At 39.3% G+C, this 16,111-nt stretch overlaps 2 protein-coding genes across 4 annotated transcripts in view; both read left to right on the forward strand.

Annotated features, from left to right (window-relative positions):
• Positions 1–445: 445 nt before the first annotated feature.
• HMMR (hyaluronan mediated motility receptor) lies at positions 446–12,589 on the forward strand. 2 transcript variants are annotated; one of them, XM_017726533.1, is made up of 17 exons: positions 446–574; positions 1,165–1,241; positions 2,063–2,143; positions 2,857–3,045; positions 3,280–3,366; positions 3,653–3,753; positions 4,829–4,903; positions 5,037–5,215; positions 6,031–6,179; positions 6,469–6,683; positions 7,308–7,424; positions 8,246–8,404; positions 9,538–9,690; positions 9,796–9,895; positions 10,143–10,319; positions 10,832–10,994; positions 11,629–12,589. In XM_017726533.1, exons 2-17 carry the CDS (start codon positions 1,239–1,241, stop codon positions 11,646–11,648), a joined length of 1,968 nt encoding a protein of 655 aa, XP_017582022.1. In that variant the 5' UTR covers positions 446–574; positions 1,165–1,238; the 3' UTR covers positions 11,649–12,589. The 2 variants fall into 2 exon arrangements, with proteins under 2 accessions (XP_017582022.1, XP_017582021.1); XM_017726532.1 differs by having other exon boundaries at positions 569–574; positions 9,796–9,802.
• A 1,679-nt stretch (positions 12,590–14,268) lies between these two features.
• The window catches only part of MAT2B (methionine adenosyltransferase 2B), a 14,894-nt gene continuing 13,051 nt past the window's right edge, over positions 14,269–16,111 (forward strand). The window contains exon 1 of one of the 2 annotated variants that reach the window (XM_017726534.1): positions 14,269–14,362. In XM_017726534.1, the coding sequence (XP_017582023.1) occupies positions 14,333–14,362 (30 nt within the window). In that variant the 5' untranslated portion in view covers positions 14,269–14,332. The remainder of the gene's footprint in view (positions 14,363–16,111) is intronic. The other variant, XM_008644208.2, reaches the window with a different exon arrangement.

Here is a 16,111-nt window from a genome sequence, read left to right on the forward strand (position 1 = left end):
CTGGTACGTGAGGAGAGGGGACAGAGGGAGCGGTGGTGAGCTATTCGGTGGTGCTCGAGGGACCAGGGGCCGGCCTCAGGGCCTCCCTTCCTGTGAGGAGCAGCCCGTAAGCGCGGTGCCTGAGGACCCTCTGGGTTCTCGCGGGGGTCCCCTTCTAAGGTAGAAGGTTCCGACTTCGTGTCTAGCCCTAGCATGCCAAATACAGTAGCGAACGTGTATAATTTACGTAGTAACTAAAGTGGTGCCAAGTCTTGCTGGCCTCTAGTTCCGTAGTACAGCGCTGTAAGAGGAACGTGCAGGGCTTGTCACGGCCGAGGCAATGCTAGCGAGAGTGTTTTCTGATGTACGAGTCTCTCACAGTGAGACTTTGGCTGTAGGTTTACCCTAGATATGTTATCAGCCTCAATTCATCGAAGCTGAAAACCCTGTAATTTACCTTCATTGTTCTTTGCTGTTCTGAAAATCTCATTTCTAGCATGTGCCCCCCTGCAAGGATCCCGTAATGTTAAGCCATCAGATGGAGCGAGAAGTTTGCTGTCCTCTGAAGCATGTCAAGGGGTTAGGAAACAGAAGAGTAAGTAAAAATTGCACAGAACACAATGATAAAATATCTTTAGATGCTACAATTGTTAGTGCTGTTAATGCTCTGCTCTTCAGAAATTGGTTTCTGTTGCAGAGATTCACTGTCTACCTTCCGACTCAAAGAAGCAGCTGTAAAAACATCTGTTGGAATCTTCCAAAAATAGCTTTATATGTGACTACTTCTAATTAGGGGGCCTCTGGAGGTCAAATAAACTACTAATTAACCTTGGGTTTAGAGATACTTTAAATGCATTTTTAGTATCTAAAGCATCCCTCAGTTCAAAACTGACATTATGGATCTGGATCATGGCAGGGAAACTTGGTAGAAGTGGAAATACCAAAACTGTCTGTCACCTGGCAGTCTGTCTCTAAACTTTGTCAAGTGCCCAGATGACTAATATTGAACTGTCTGATTGCAGTAAAAAAGCAGCTGGTACGGGGTTGTCAGGTTGATAGTCTAACAACCAGGTGGAATGTTGTCTTTTGTACACAGTTAATTAACCTTGTGTAGTTTGGTTACATTTCCCCCCATGTGCATGTGCACTCTCTTCCTTCACCATTCTCTTCTGCATCGTTCTTCAGGTGAGACAAATCTGAGCAGTGAGAAGAGTGCACCCACCCCAGTAACTGCAAGGAGACTCATATCTCTTGGATCAATGGTAAGACTCTGCTCTGGTGTCTGTAGCAGTGTTAAATCCCAGCTAAATCTCTCTTGACTGCTTAAACAATATAGCCTCTTCATACAATTGTCATTAACCTACCCAAGTGAACTATGGAACATATTGTTGTGTCTGTGTTCGTAGTAACTAAGCAGGAAAAATGAAATTGCTGCATCCTTGGGAATTGTGCGATAATTAACTTGGGACTACAGAGCAACTTGTTATATTTGGTGCTATGCTGTTGGGATTTCTTTTCCTCTTGCTCACCATGTAGTTACGGTGTGATCCTTTCTTTTTAAGGAGATGGTGTTTTGGTTCCTTCTTTCATGGGCTGGGCAAGGCAGAGTGGAAACTTGGTGGTGTAAGAAACAGGGAGGGGATGGTACTGCATGTACAGGTTCTCAGTGTCCTATGCAAGGATATGGATTTCAAGATTCATATCTTAACAAGCTGAAAAATGATAGCCCTGACTTTACTTAAGTTTACACGTATTGGTGATGTAGGATAAAATTCTTCAAACAAACCTGAGGTGAAGATATTAAAATGTTTTTATGAAGCTTAGTGGGTGCTAAAGTCTCCAACTTTGTTAATCACCTTCCTGTCCCTGTGGTTATGAGCTGTCCCTTCAGAGTAATGCTGATGAGAAAGTAAAAACCCCATCCTAACCTGATACTTTTCTGCCCTGTCTGGAAGAGACAAAGGTTTGCTCTTTATTTGGTATGTATCTTTGTAGTATTGTCTATATGAAGCACCCACTCTTGTATTTAATTGTATTCAGCTACTATGAAGCTAGAGATTTCTAACACATCTCTTTTCCAAAGCCGGCTAATGGGATTGTGAAGATTAAAAAAGATCTTATGCTTGTGAAAGAGAAAAAGAAACAGAAGGCACTGGAGAAGGAGGTATGAATACATTATGTGAGTGAAATCCTGTCATGTTTCCCACTTACCATAATAAAAAATACAAGCTGGTAGAATTGGCCTCTTTTGCATCACACAGCATACAAGTGTTTACAAATGGCTCTGTGCAAAAGAAAGATTATCAGATATGCATGTACAAAGCTAATGGAATTGCATTAATTCTGGCTGATTGCGAACAGTTATTCTGTCAGTCTTCTCAAAAACAGAACTAAGTCCTCTGTTGGCTACCCCATAAAGGCTCTGTTTCATTTAACTGTTGCTAGATTTTAACTGTAGCTAAGATTTTTTGCTCACTAATTGTCATACTTTCAATGCTTAAGAGGCACTCTAAATTGTATCAGCACACTTCTGTGTGCTAATTGGTGCCTTGTGTCTCAAATGTCACATTCTGCCTTTTTGTCTGTCACAGCCAAAAAGGAGAGTTTGCTTCTGTTGTGTATTAAAGCTAAGACTATTCTCATTTTAACATGTTGTACTGGCTCAGTAGCATAAAATAAGTCAGGTGAAACGTTGCTATTGTATCATGTGTAATAATAGAGAATTGTGGTGATTCTGTTGTTTCCTTCCTGTGAATGAGAGTTACAGATACATATTCTGAATGGAAGTAAATACAGTTTGGATACTTATGCCTGTGGTTTACTTGGAGAGGCTAAAGTAATGATAGTAAGAAATAAAGAAAACACCTCATGTTTTAGATCCGTGCATTAGTGAGAGAACGTGGAGAGCAGGATAAAAAACTTCAGGCTCTGGATGAAGATTTTGTTAAGATTGAAGCAAAGCTGAGTGCTGCAGTTCAGGAGAAAACCTCTCTTTCGGCAAATGTTGCATGCCTGAAAAAACAGCTTTTGGAGCTAACAAGAAGCAATGAACTACTGAAGTCAAAGGTATTCACACAAATAAGTACATCTTTGCTTTGCCTTTGCTGTTATTGAGCTTTCTGTGCAAAAGGAAGCTTTAGCTGCTGATCAGCATCTGTTTTGACATAGAGCATGTCTGGTTTGGGATCTTGTGCCTGGTCTAAACACAGAGTGGGAGGGGAACAGCTTGGAAAGGGTTGTGTGAACAGCAATTCATACAAAGGAATAATGCTTAGTGGTTTTATCTTCTTTTCTAACAAGCTGTCTGAAGATGGTGTGCAGAAGAAAATGAGCAGCCTGTGCATGGAGTTGATGAAGCTCAGAAACATGAGGGATGCTAAGGAAAAGGTATGACCATTTGCACAGGACAGTAATTCTGAGCTGCTCAGGAACAAAACCAGTGATCCTCAGTATAGTTTGAAGCTCTTGGTGGTGGTTGTTGCTTAATAAGTGGCTGATATCTTTACAGAGGGATACTTGCAATCCCGTTTAGCACAGTAGTAGGTGCTGTCATTAAACTGTAGTGATGAATTAAATTTCGGTTTACCATTGTCTCTTCCACAATGCCCTCTTTTTATATTAAATGTCATTTTAATTTTAATACATGTAGTTTGGGTTTGGTTTTTTTTTTCAGACTGCACTGGCAAAGCAGGAAGACATGGAAATGAAGCTGCAGGAAGTGCAGAGAAATCTAGAGCATTCAAAAGGAAAAGTAGCACAGTTACAAGAAAAACTGTAAGTGCTAGGAAGGGAATTAGATGAGATGATGACCTAGCTGTGTTTCCATGCTTACCCTTTGTAGTAACCAAAATACAGGCTGTCCTCCCTACTGAGAAGGAACAGACATTATTAGTGTTTGTCATCTGGAATAAATATGATGGAATGAAGTTCTAACAGCTGCTGCGGTTTGATAAAAAACATTGCTTCTCTAGTGTATCTAATCTTTTTCCAAAAGATAAACTGTATCATGTCAACCCTTTGTCCTCCAGTGTGGTATGGGTGGGGTTTTCTTGGGTATGGGGTGGAGAGGGAAGACATACGTCTTTAGAACAGAATTGTGGTTCAGGTTGGAGGAGGACATTTGTATGGATAGGATATTTCTGACTCTTTAGACTACTAAGTTAGGAATAAGCAAGAATAGAAAAGCATTAGAGCAGGAGCTGAAATCCTAATTTAGCAGCCAGGCATTTGGCATGGATTTGATAAACGCATTCATGCTTTCCAGAGGAGTGCATTGAAGAGCCATTGTGGTGCCTTCAGAGCTGCTTTGATGTAGACATGTGCTCTCAAGAAAGGCAACTGCGGAGTCTCAGCTTCAGCAGCTCTGTGTAGATGGAGAGTGAGTTCTAACACAGCGCTTTCTATTCTGCCCAAAAAATGTCATGTGCTGTACAGGAACAGTGCACTAATGTGTAGCCTGTTGCTGAGGATAGTGACCTAGGAAAAATGAACTTCCAAGCTGTGTTTGATGTCAGATTGGCACAACTGGCACTGCAGCACAAACTTGGCTGTTAACGTACACAAAGGTAATAATGCAGGTAGTGCAGGTCACAAAGGGAGGAGATGATAATTTGCTACAAAAGCTGCATTATGTTAATGCATTATGTTTGTAGCATATTGCTCGTGGCAAAATGCGGCTTAGCATCTTTACTACAAATGAGAAGACTGTCTGGAACAGGTATGAAAAGAGGGAAGAATCACCTCTTAGAGCCAATATCAGTTTTTCAGCCAAACTGGGAGATGAAAGTGTGTTACTAATTAACTCTGAATTTGTTTAAATATATCTGTCATAAAAACTGTCTGGTTTTAGGTCTGCTACTGCGAGAGAGAAAGTTGAAGAAAAGTCTGACACTGAAAAACTTCTGGAATATATCACGGAGCTCAGGTAACAACAAATTGTTCTCAAGAAGTTAGTTTTCCTTTTGGAAACCAACAATCCTAAGCATTTTCCTTTGTGTTGATGTGTAAGCTTACGAACAAAATTTAGTGGTAACAAGTGCCTGAATTTTCTTCTACAGTAGTGTTGCAGAAACAGCTGAGAAATACAAACTGGAAGTCGCCCAGATGGAGGAGACACTGAGTAAGAAAGACCAAGATATTGAGATCCTGAAGAATACCCTCAAAACAAAAGAGGAAGAATCATGTAAATTGATGAAAGAACTTAATGAGAGGTGTCAACTGCTTCAACAAGAGAAAGGTAATTGTTAGTTCTTGTACACTGTTCCATATGTGGGATTACTCACATGCCTTAAAGCATCTCAAATAGGTTTTTTCTAAAATGTCAATTTAGACTGGTTTGTTCCAAATGAGAAGTCTCTGAGCTCCAGCTAGAAACACCAAGGCATATTTTTAACAACAGGGAAATCCCTTCACATCTGACATCTGTTAAATCTGAATTGGTGTTTCCATGGAGGGTAACTTGGGTAGATAGTACACAATGAAAATTGTAGGAGTGGCCTTAATCTGAAAGGTGAACACTTAAGTTCTTGTTCCTTATTCTTCATTGAGAAGCAGTATAATATTGTGTGAATTCACTGCTAACAGCTTGTGTACAGGTTCATTGAGGTGTTGGGAATATGGCAAGGATCCCATCTTCACCTCCTTACTCCTTCTCTCCCTACACCAGCAACTCTGCAATCTGAGATATGTACTCAGTTTTCTGTACCAGCTGCCTTCTGTGTACTAGTTTGTGGAAGAAACTTTGGGGAACTCATGTAGTTGTTTTCCCCAGCCATATGCTCTTCTGGTGAAGGCCAATTGCTTGGTCCAAACACTCCTGCTGTTTAAAATAATTTTAAAGTGGTATACCTCGAGCCAATTTTGAGGAGTTTCCAGATGGGTTTAAGGTATGGGTTTGTTTTGTGTGGGGTTTTCTTTCTGTGTTTTTGGTAGTTAGGCAAGGGAAAAACAAACAAACTAAAGATGGAATGGAAGTATTATGAATAATACATATTGTACCTATTTGAAGATAGAGAAGAGAATTTGTGTTTTATTGACAATTTCTCTATGTAGAGAAAGAGTTCTCTGAGACCAAAGGACAGTTCCTGAGTATGAATGCTGAAATAGAAGACCTGAAAAAAAAAATTGATTTGGCAGAACAAGAACACGAAAAACTGCTTCAGAAGCATGAGGAGGTCATCTCTCAGCTGCAGCAAGAGAAGGTAAATACAGACTATAAGTAAGTCTAAAAATAGGTTGTAATCTCAAGGATTGGCACTAAAAATTCTTGTTTGGATTACGCATGAGATGTGCATTCCACAGTTAGGTTATCATGGCAAAGTGGGTACTGGCCTGCAGTAACTTGTGTGGTCTAATAGGTCTGAGAATCATTGCTGGTGGGATGGAGGTTTTGGTTCTTCCCATAGATTTGAAGTTTAAACGCTGAAAACTAGCCCTCTACTACCCAGAAAGTACTGGTAGTTTTAAAATCTGTGGTACTCTGGCATGCAGGAGTCATCTGCATCAATGCAGCAGAAGTTACTGGAGTTTGAAGAGGAAGTAACAAGTGAGAGACATCTTCTGGAAGAAGAGCTGAATGATACCATGAAGGAGCTGAATAAATTGCATGCAAAGGAAAAGAAAGCTGAAAAGTTGGTGAAGCGATTGGAACAAGAAATCAAATCTCAACGTCTTGAACTTGCACAGATGGAAGAAAAGTTGACAGGGTTTGTGAAAGAAATTTTCTGATTCTAAAGCTTTGAAAGGAAGAACGTTAAATCAGTAGTGTAAACAGAGCTTCTGAGCCCAATTCAGGTTTTAGAGGCCTGAGCAGATCTGAAGTTATTTCTTGTTGATTGTTGATTACTAATAGTGATGAGATCTAATCACTAGCAGTAGTAACTTGAGTCAGTGTCAATAGTAACTTGAGTCAGTTTTACATTGTTGTAATTTAACACACACACAAAAAAAAAAAGGCAGTTGGGATTTGCTTGAAAGGCTGGTATTGTAGTGCTCTGACCTTGCTGTGCTGGGTAAGCTTTGTGCATGTTGTACTGGCTGTTTCTGTCCTGGAGAAGGCAATGACAAAAAGATTTTCAAGCCAGTTGTTTCTTGTTTAAGTTTACTATTGGGTCTTCAGTCTATTCTATAACTCCCTTGGAAAGTTAAGGGGAGGGGAAATCATTAATAATACCTATTTGTGAAGATTGTGCTTTAGTATGTGAGAAGTTACTGGTTTGTCACAATGAATTTATTGCTGCTGCTTCAAGCCTTCTGTAACTGATAGCAGCATTTGGTGATACATTCAGACATACTTCTCTCCAGTGTGCAATGCTGAATTTTTATTTCAGGAAGAATGCAGAGTTGGAGCAAATCAAGGAAATGCATAGCAGTGCTGTATTGCAAATCCAAGAAGAGCACAGCAATACACTACAGAAACTTGGAAAGGCTGTTGCTGACTTTGAAAGGTATTTAAGTTTTATTAATGTATAGGACAGGGATTATCTCTAAGATGACAATAAAATGTACTGTTCGTTTATGTGTCTTGGTACTTCACACCATATGAGTGTTGGCATGGCAGTAGAGCAGAGGATTTTGTGATGGTATTTGGTGGCATTAAGAATTTATTTACTGAGCACTAGGCAAGTATAGTGACAGTATCACTGTCTAGTTCAGGAAGTTGGATATTTCTTCTTCCAAAATGTAACCAATTGGAGGTGTTAAGTGCTTTTAAATCACAATGAGATTTGTAACTAGTGATGGTGTTCTTGGCACTGAAATGTCTTGCAAAAAGACTTGTTTAGAATCAAAATTTGCACTGAATTGAGAATAGTTTCATACAGTTACTGCAAGTTTTTTACCTTAAAATATTCAGGTTGTGAAAGTATGTAAAAAGTGATACTGTTACTACTAGGTATGCGTGATCCTTCACCCATGAAGGATCCTGTGGGATATTTGCCAATGCCAACTACAGACAGTAGGAGCTTTGCTGTTTGAAATAACCTTCAGATAGAGTAGGTCTTGTGTTTTAAAATACCTACAAAAATGTGGTAGTATCTGTATCATAGAATTCATTGTAGTGTTACTGCTTATGGCTTTATGGAACTTTGTGTTGTGGTTTCTTTCTTACCTTTGGATTCATCAGTGCCTGTATGCTGCCATATCTTCAGAGTATAAAATCCTTGATACTTGCTAGCATGAGCTTGTATTGCTCTTGTAAGGTGTAAACACGTCAGTCTGTATTTTGCCTGAAGTAATAAGATTTTTCTCATTTGTACTGTAATACCAGCTACAAGAAAGCATCAGCTGAAGAAATTTGCAATTTTAAACTGGAGAATACCTCTCTGCGAGAAGAAGTTGCCAACCTAAAAAAAGTAGGCCAAGAGAATCTGCAGTTGCTTCAAGAAGCAGAATACACTAAAAACAAAGCAAACGAAGAATGTGCAAGGTACTACACAGACAAACTTTTCCATAAGCTAAGGAACACAAACTAAGACTTGGCTTTCTAACTAGAACTTCATGTGATGCTCTACAAGATCAGATCAGTATTTGGTGTAAGCAGTAGTTTCTTGCTTTTCCCAGTGCACAAGGTTGAAAATACTGACAGACAAAATTTACTAAGTTTATATGCATTAGGTCTGTCCAATCAGTTATTTTGACTTTTGTCTATATGTGGAACACAGAGGAAGAGGAAAATACTTGAATGAAATATGTTGGAATAGTCTGTTTCAGAAATACCAGTTGCAGTGACTGCTCTGCAAATAAGATCCCCAGGGGAGACAAATACTTAATGCAGAACTTACTCTTTGCCACTCCAGTCTGAATGATGTCACCTCAAGTTCTGCTCACAAGCAAATGCCAATTAACCATCCATGAATTGCCACACTGTGATGATGTAAACTGAGGTTCTCTCTCTGCCTAATATGAGGCACCACAGTGCAGCTGATGTGAAATAATACCCAAGAAGTTGTGTTAGGCCAGTAGCTGAGGACGTGCTTCTCTGGCTGACTAACAGCAGTTCAGTGATCTATGTTCCCTATGGTTCTGTGCTGGTTAAGATGCTCCCCTTTCTTTCCTCCCACCTGCTTAATGTCTCCAGTTTCCATTAGAGCTGGTAAAAGAAAAACTGAAGAGGTATTTCCTGGTTGAGGTGGCAGGGAAGGGATGGAACAAACAGCTGGGGCTGAAGAGGGGTCATTGCTTTTAGTTGTAGGGTTTTTGAAATCTTGCATACATCCACACTGAACAGTCTTGGTTAGTTCCTGCTGGAGCAAATCTCTGCATGTAAAGCCTAACCGCTAAACTATCCCAGCTAAAAGCTGCTGGCGTTGAACAACCTTAAATGAGCAATATGATCTTTTTGTGCTTCAAAAGGACTGCTTATAGGAAAAGTTAAAAATGTTGTTCATCTTAATTGCCTTCTGTACTACTGTTTTGTTTGTGGCACTGTTTGTGCAAATTTTTATTTCAGTTCTACTAACAGCTTTTCAACCATATTTACTTGTAGGTTTTAGATTTAGTGTAGTGGGAAAAAAAAATAAAAATCAAGGGCTCATTAAGAGATTATGGTGTTTTCCTCAGGATGCTTTTAGAAGTCCAGACCAAGCTTGCACTAAAAGAAGCAGAAAAACAGAGAACAAAAGAGTCTTGCCTTGCTCAAATGACTAAACTTCAGGAAAAACTTGAGGAGCAAACTGAAGATCTGAAAAGAGAACTTGAAGCAGAAAGATTAAGGTGACTTTCTCAAACTAGAACTGCATATTATGGCACATCCAAGTTTTATTGGGAAGAAGTGCTGAGAGCTAACAAGGAACATAATGAAACTCCACTTCTTTTTAGGAAAACCGTAAGTGAAGATGTGACCTCTAGCTTAAAGAAAGAGATCCAGACCTGGCGTAAACTGTATGAAGATTTACATAACAAAGTTAAGCCTTTTCAGGTGTGTTGTGAAGGAGGTGTTTGTTAGTATCTGTTGACATAAGACTTTTGCAGTTGGCTCAAGTTGTACTCTTGAAAGTAAATATGCTACTTCCCATTCCAAGGCACTTATTCTGCAGTGGTTTCCTAAGTTACTATCCAATGAGCCAGCTATTCCCCTTCCCAAACTAATCTTCCTTGGTAGATTTCAGTTCAGTAAAAAGTTACGCTTAGTTGAAAGATTTCTAAGACATTCAAATGTATTTCAGCAACAACTAGATGCTTTTGAGGCTGAGAAGAATGCGCTCCTGGAGGAGCATGGGGCAGCCCAAGAAGAACTGAATAAACTGAGTGATGCATATGCTAAACTACTTGGCCACCAGAACATGAAGCAAAAAATCAAGCATGTTATGAAGTTGAAGGAAGACAATGCCCACCTGAAGCAGGTTTGTGAAATGAAAAATTAGAAATCTGCAAGTTACTAATGTGCTTGATGCTTTTGTTTGTTGCTGTAAATATTTATAGACTAATCCTGCAAGCTACTTATTTCTGTGCTTAAATTCCCTGCATGAAGCAGATTACAATAAACCACCAGCCTTCAGAAAAGCCAAGAGAATCTGTTTTTGAATTTTTGACTGAACTTACAACATACAAGAGGGATCAGCAGTACAAATAAGTACCTCTACTCTTAGTTTGGTTGGCTTTTCATACCTTTTTTTGGGGTCCTAGACTTAATAAACAGTCTGCTGAAAGTTTCAGACTGCCATATAGCTTAGTGGTGTTACGCTGTACCTGTACCTTGCTGCTGGTTTCTCTACACCTGTATGTTTGGGTTGGGTTTTAATGCCACCAGTCATTGTCTGTATGTTTAGCATTAGATAAAATGGCCCCCTCAGTAAATGATGAAGCAGCCTCTTCTCCTGTTCTTCATCTAACATCCAAGCATTGTTTTCTCCAGGAAGTCTCAAAATTGCGTGCATTGCTAGCCAAGGAAAAGCAAACCAACAGACATCTTCAGGAGCAGCTGTGTGCAGTACAGGGCATTAAGCGTTTTGATCCTTCCAAAGCTTTCCAGCATGATAGCAAGGAAAATATTCCTCCAAAAACACCTCTAAAAGAAGGTAAGTTTGATATTGATGTAGCCTTTGTGCCTCTTAAGCTTAAACAAAGAAGGTATGAGAGTCTTGCATAGTCTGCTGCGTCTGGGGGAGGTGAATGGCATGTCTTGTTCCACAGCAGATGTTGGAGGCTGCATCAATGGGGCACTCCCAGTGTACAGTTTGCTACTGTGCCTTCCAGCCCAGATCCTTACAATCTGACAGGAGCAGGTGGTGTGCCAGGTCAGACAGCAGAGCCATTTTCCTTCTGTCACCAGCTCACATGTTACAGCTGATGAGGTGACAGGAAGTGCCTCCTGCACAGGTCATGGGGTACAAGTGGCTCAGCCAGACCTTTGCACCCTGGTTCTTTAGCTGCTACCTGGCAGGACCCTACACCACTGCAGGTGTCAAGGGAAGATGCAAAAGGTCTGCTGATAAATGTGGAGTGGAGGAAAAGATGGAGCGCATGAGGACGCACCAAGGGAAGCAGGGTAGGGGAGAGAGTTTTGTTAGTGTGTCTGTTCCAAGGTCTGAAATCCTGGCTTACCTGTAAGATTCAGCGTAGGACCTTCTGTGCCCCAGGAGACAAGAAATTATTTCATGTGGTGGGAGCAATAGTGAAAAACTCAAATGTCATAACATTTTTCTATTACAGGTAATAAAAACAAAATTTGAAGTCTTCTTGGTATTAAGAAAATAAATCACCCATAAATTCACGTGCTACAGGAGATTTCGGCAGGCTGCTTCTTCAAGGTGAACTTGGATGCTGTATATAATACAAATCAGTAGGAGCCCTAGCAAAATGATCTAAAATTATGTACTTTTAGAAAAACTACGTTTTACTGAGAAGCAACACATGAATGCATGTTCCTGACTCCTGGTAACAACATTGCAGGCATGAATTCTGAAAAGTGTTCAGTGTTGCACTTTTTGGATATGCTGAAGCTGCTTAGTTCAGTTTTGAACAAAGCATTTAAAGTTTGGAAAAGGTGAATAAGCACTGGAGAACAAGATTACAAATGAAATCAGGCTTCAGTTAAGTTTTTTGATTTTTATATATTTTTAAATTTTTTTCTAATGCATACAATTCTATGTTAAATTAATTTTGCTGCTTATAGCCCGCTTTGGTACCAATGGCAACAATACTGCTAAGAGACCCTTCTACTTCTGTGGCCTACATACTATAGAACCAGTGTAGAAAATGAGACTGTACACTTAATTTTGATATTGTGTGGGATCTATATTCAGTATGTGCAAATTTAAATCCTGGGGCTAGGTGTTGCAGCTACTGATCTTCAGAAGAGCATTTTCAGGTCAAAGTCAAATTGACTGCATTTATCTAAACATTTGTGTACTGTGACGAAGATTAGTGTCTTAAGAGCAATGTTGTTTCCACTAGACTCTTAAATTGCCACAAAATCTTTGTAGCCAGCTGTTGTAAGTGATCAGTGCTACAGTGACAGGGAATAACAACCAAACTTGTCTCACTTGGGTGGGAGGACATCCACTGTACTCACATGCATTGTACAGACTGGAACTGTGGCAAGGGGGAAAGAATCTGTTTAACTGCATTTAAAATCAAGACTATTTTAGCACAATAAAAAATTTAAATGAAAGGATTTGTCCATTTCCTTTGCAAACCAGGGATAAAACCCAAAATGACATTACAGTGGGATTCATCTAATGTTCTTTTTTCTAGTCTTGTCTTCATAACAAAGCCCAGTGTCAGCCTTGCTTCAAAAACTACATACATATTCTCTAGTCTTAGGGAAATTATTTAGCTGAACTGTACAACATATACAACCCGAAATTCTCTTATTTCTTAATACAGAAGTAAGTACTGAATTTAAGTCAAAGGTGGAACTGTGTTTTTGTTATGTCTGTGCAGCTATCTTGCACAGAGGTGCTGCAGAGGCAGTACCCAAAGCTTAGCTGGTAGAATTTATTGCCATTTATGCTGACATTGTGAGTTTACACAGACCTCATAATTCCTAGGAAATTATATACAAAAAATGCACATTAAGTCCAAGGAAAGAAGTTGATAGATGTTGTCTGTTAATGTCATCTTTGTGTATTTGCTGGATTACTTGATCCTCTGAAGACTGAGGATGAGGATTAGCTTCAAGAGTTTTAATTAAAAGAGCACTTGGTATTCAATTTAGCAGCCCAAAGTGTTGAGAGACATTTTGATAAAGAAGTTGCTAGAAGTATATTATACTGGAGTTCTCTTTTTGTGGAGAAAAAAAATGAAGGTTTTCTTGTCTGAAAGATGTAAATGGAGTAAAAAAATTGTAGAGGAAACAGGCATTTGTCTGAATGTTAATGAAAGGTTCCACCAAACTCAAAAACTCAAAACATAAAAATGGAGACACTAAGATAAGGTACTTTTTTTTTCTGGGTTTTTGTTTTTGTTTTTTTTTTTGACTAATTTTTGGTGATTGACATGTCCTATGTCAAATTAGCAAGAGTTTTTTGACAGAAGGTACAAATATGCCAAGGGAAGCCAAAAATGGTAGGTGTCACATGACTGGGCTTTTAGGGTTGCTACATCTGGTTGCTGGCATGAGTATGCTTATATTGCCAGAAGAAAAGGAAACTCCAGCAAATAATTCTGCTAGCCCTACAGCAAGGGTGATCTTTGAGCTTTAAAACATTGATAAATCATGTGGAGCAGAGTGGGGAGAGAAGCAAAGGGTGGAAGTCAAGGGGAAATTGAGGGGTTTTTTCAGCTTCAGTTCTAGGAGGCTTTACCACTTTCATGCACATATGCAATGAAGCATTAAAAACTAAAACCTTGACATTTGTAGCTCAACTGACTTATGTATTCACTGCAGGAATCCATTACTTTCATGTTGCAGAAGATTTTTTTTTTTTAATTGAAAAATCCATGATTTAAAACAAAGTTATTTCTCTGATCATTCATCTTGCTGTATTGTAGCAAGAGCTGGGCTGTGTTTAGTTAAAATGTAAAATGAAGAGCTCTTAGAATTCTCAACCTGCCTGACCTAATTAGAACCCTCCCACTGTTTGCTATAAAAGACAAACTGTATAAGACTCAGTGCCAGTGCTTTGAATGGATCTTACACACACAATGGCTGTGCTGGCTCATGCTGGCTGTTATGAGGTAAAAATTTAAGCTCATACTGAGCTGCTTAAATGGTACCACTGGGACCAGACCAAAAGCTTAACAGGATTCAGAGCCACACGTGATGTAGGGCTTGGATTTGTGTTTTGGCTTCATAGGTCAGCAGAGCCAGTGCTGCTCTCAGTCCATGTGCTCTGCAGGCACAGCAAAGGAATAAGTGCACAGTTGAACTGCAGTGATTTCCTAGGCTGGTAATTCCCTCTGTGGTTTGGCAATGCCTGAAATGCTGCTGGAAATGGAGCAGGTAAGGCTCTGGATATTTGCATTAACAGGTTGCTACCACACTTTGATTACAAAATCAAGGGAAAAGGAAACAGGAGGACGAGAGAGGGAGAGAGAGACTTAATTATGCTTTAGTCTCTGTGAATTACAGTCTGAAATGTTAATTTAATGAGTGGTCCATTTAGTCACCCACGGATGCATTATGCTTAACTGACTGTGAGCTAGACAACAATAGCATTTTTATTTAGCTGTTCCATGAAATCGTAGTGTTTCACAAAGTGAATGTGACAATAATAAAGAAATTGAAAGTATAGGTAGAACACTACAGAACTCAAGGTAAATATTTGAGGAAAAAATAGATTATATTATATAATAAAGATACAAAAACTATATATAATTTAACTTATTCTGGTGACATATTTTACAGGCTGATTGATGATTGTAGCTTGAGATTTCAGGGCTCATGCTTTTGCTATTTTCTTCCTGCTCTGAGCCTGGAAGACAAAATTTTTATTTCCACATCATGGTTTTTGTTAAGAACACAGGGAGCTCTTCCAGGCTGTGTTGGGAGGAGGAGATGTGACATCAGGTGTACTGGGAGTTCTTACCTCCATGCTGATAAACAGTTTGGTATTTTTTTGTAGATTTTTCTTCCTGATTTCAAGTTATGAATTACTGATATTTTGAAATAGAATTCTAAGGTTAATGGAAGGGAATTAAATGTCAATAGCTTGTTACAGAGGGAAAAAGGGCATCTGCATTCCATGAAGGCAGAAACTAGCTGAAGTGGTTTATTTTAATTTTTTTATATATATACACCTTTTTGTCCTTTAAATGTTAGTTTTTTGCCATAAATAAAGGTCATTTACAATATTGTATTAAATTTAGTATGATGCTATTAAATTTAGGTAGACTTTTCTGCTTTTCTTCATTGAGTACTACCAATTAAAACTCTTTTAATCAAGTCAAGTTGAAATAAATTCATCGGGGTAGATACAAGTAAGTGTGAATGTAGCTACAGTGAGTTTTGGCTGGTAGTTTTTATGCATCTACTTAAGTTCTCCTGCTAAAAAAATGCTAGGCCCAGTCTCTGCCTTTGTGGGACAGAAATGGTACAGTAACACTTTGTATACAGTATCCTGTTACCTTCAAAACTTGTATTAAAAGAAATCAAATTTGTCACCTTGTAAGCATGTAATGATACACGTAGGATGAGTACTGTAAGCAGTGCTCGTTTTCTCAAAAACAACCCTCCCCTTCTCTGTGGGATTTACCAGTTGCTTTTACATTTAACTCTGGATAAAGGCAGATTGAAAATGCTTATTTTCCACCATTCTAAAAAGAGAAATTAAGTAATTTTTTGTGAATATGTGACGGACCTATATGCAGGGTAATATGATATTTTGGTCTAATTCTGCAGTTCACTTTGTTTTTCACAAATGAAAAATCACAATAGAAAGTTCAGTTTCAATAGGTGAACTTTGGTCCAATGTTAAAATTCAGCGACACACGTGATTGCTGCAGTAACTTTTATTATTGTTTAAAGCACCATGAACCTGAAAAGAGGAGCCAGCCCTGCAGCTACGGCAGCCCGGCGCTTGTGGTGCCCCGGGACCACAGGCTCCCTCTGCTTCCCTTCTCTGTCCTGAGGCCAGAAGCGTTAGGAGTGGGCATCGCCTCTGTGTTTCTAAATGCTAGGCGCTGTTGCCAAGACACTTTGAGGCTTTGAGCCGCTGGGCGGGCTTGCTGCAGTCCCTCACAGTTTGTATCG

This window comes from Corvus brachyrhynchos, unplaced genomic scaffold (genome assembly GCF_000691975.1).
Source record: "Corvus brachyrhynchos isolate BGI_N302 unplaced genomic scaffold, ASM69197v1 scaffold262, whole genome shotgun sequence".
In the NCBI taxonomy this organism is placed as follows: Eukaryota; Metazoa; Chordata; class Aves; order Passeriformes; family Corvidae; genus Corvus; species Corvus brachyrhynchos.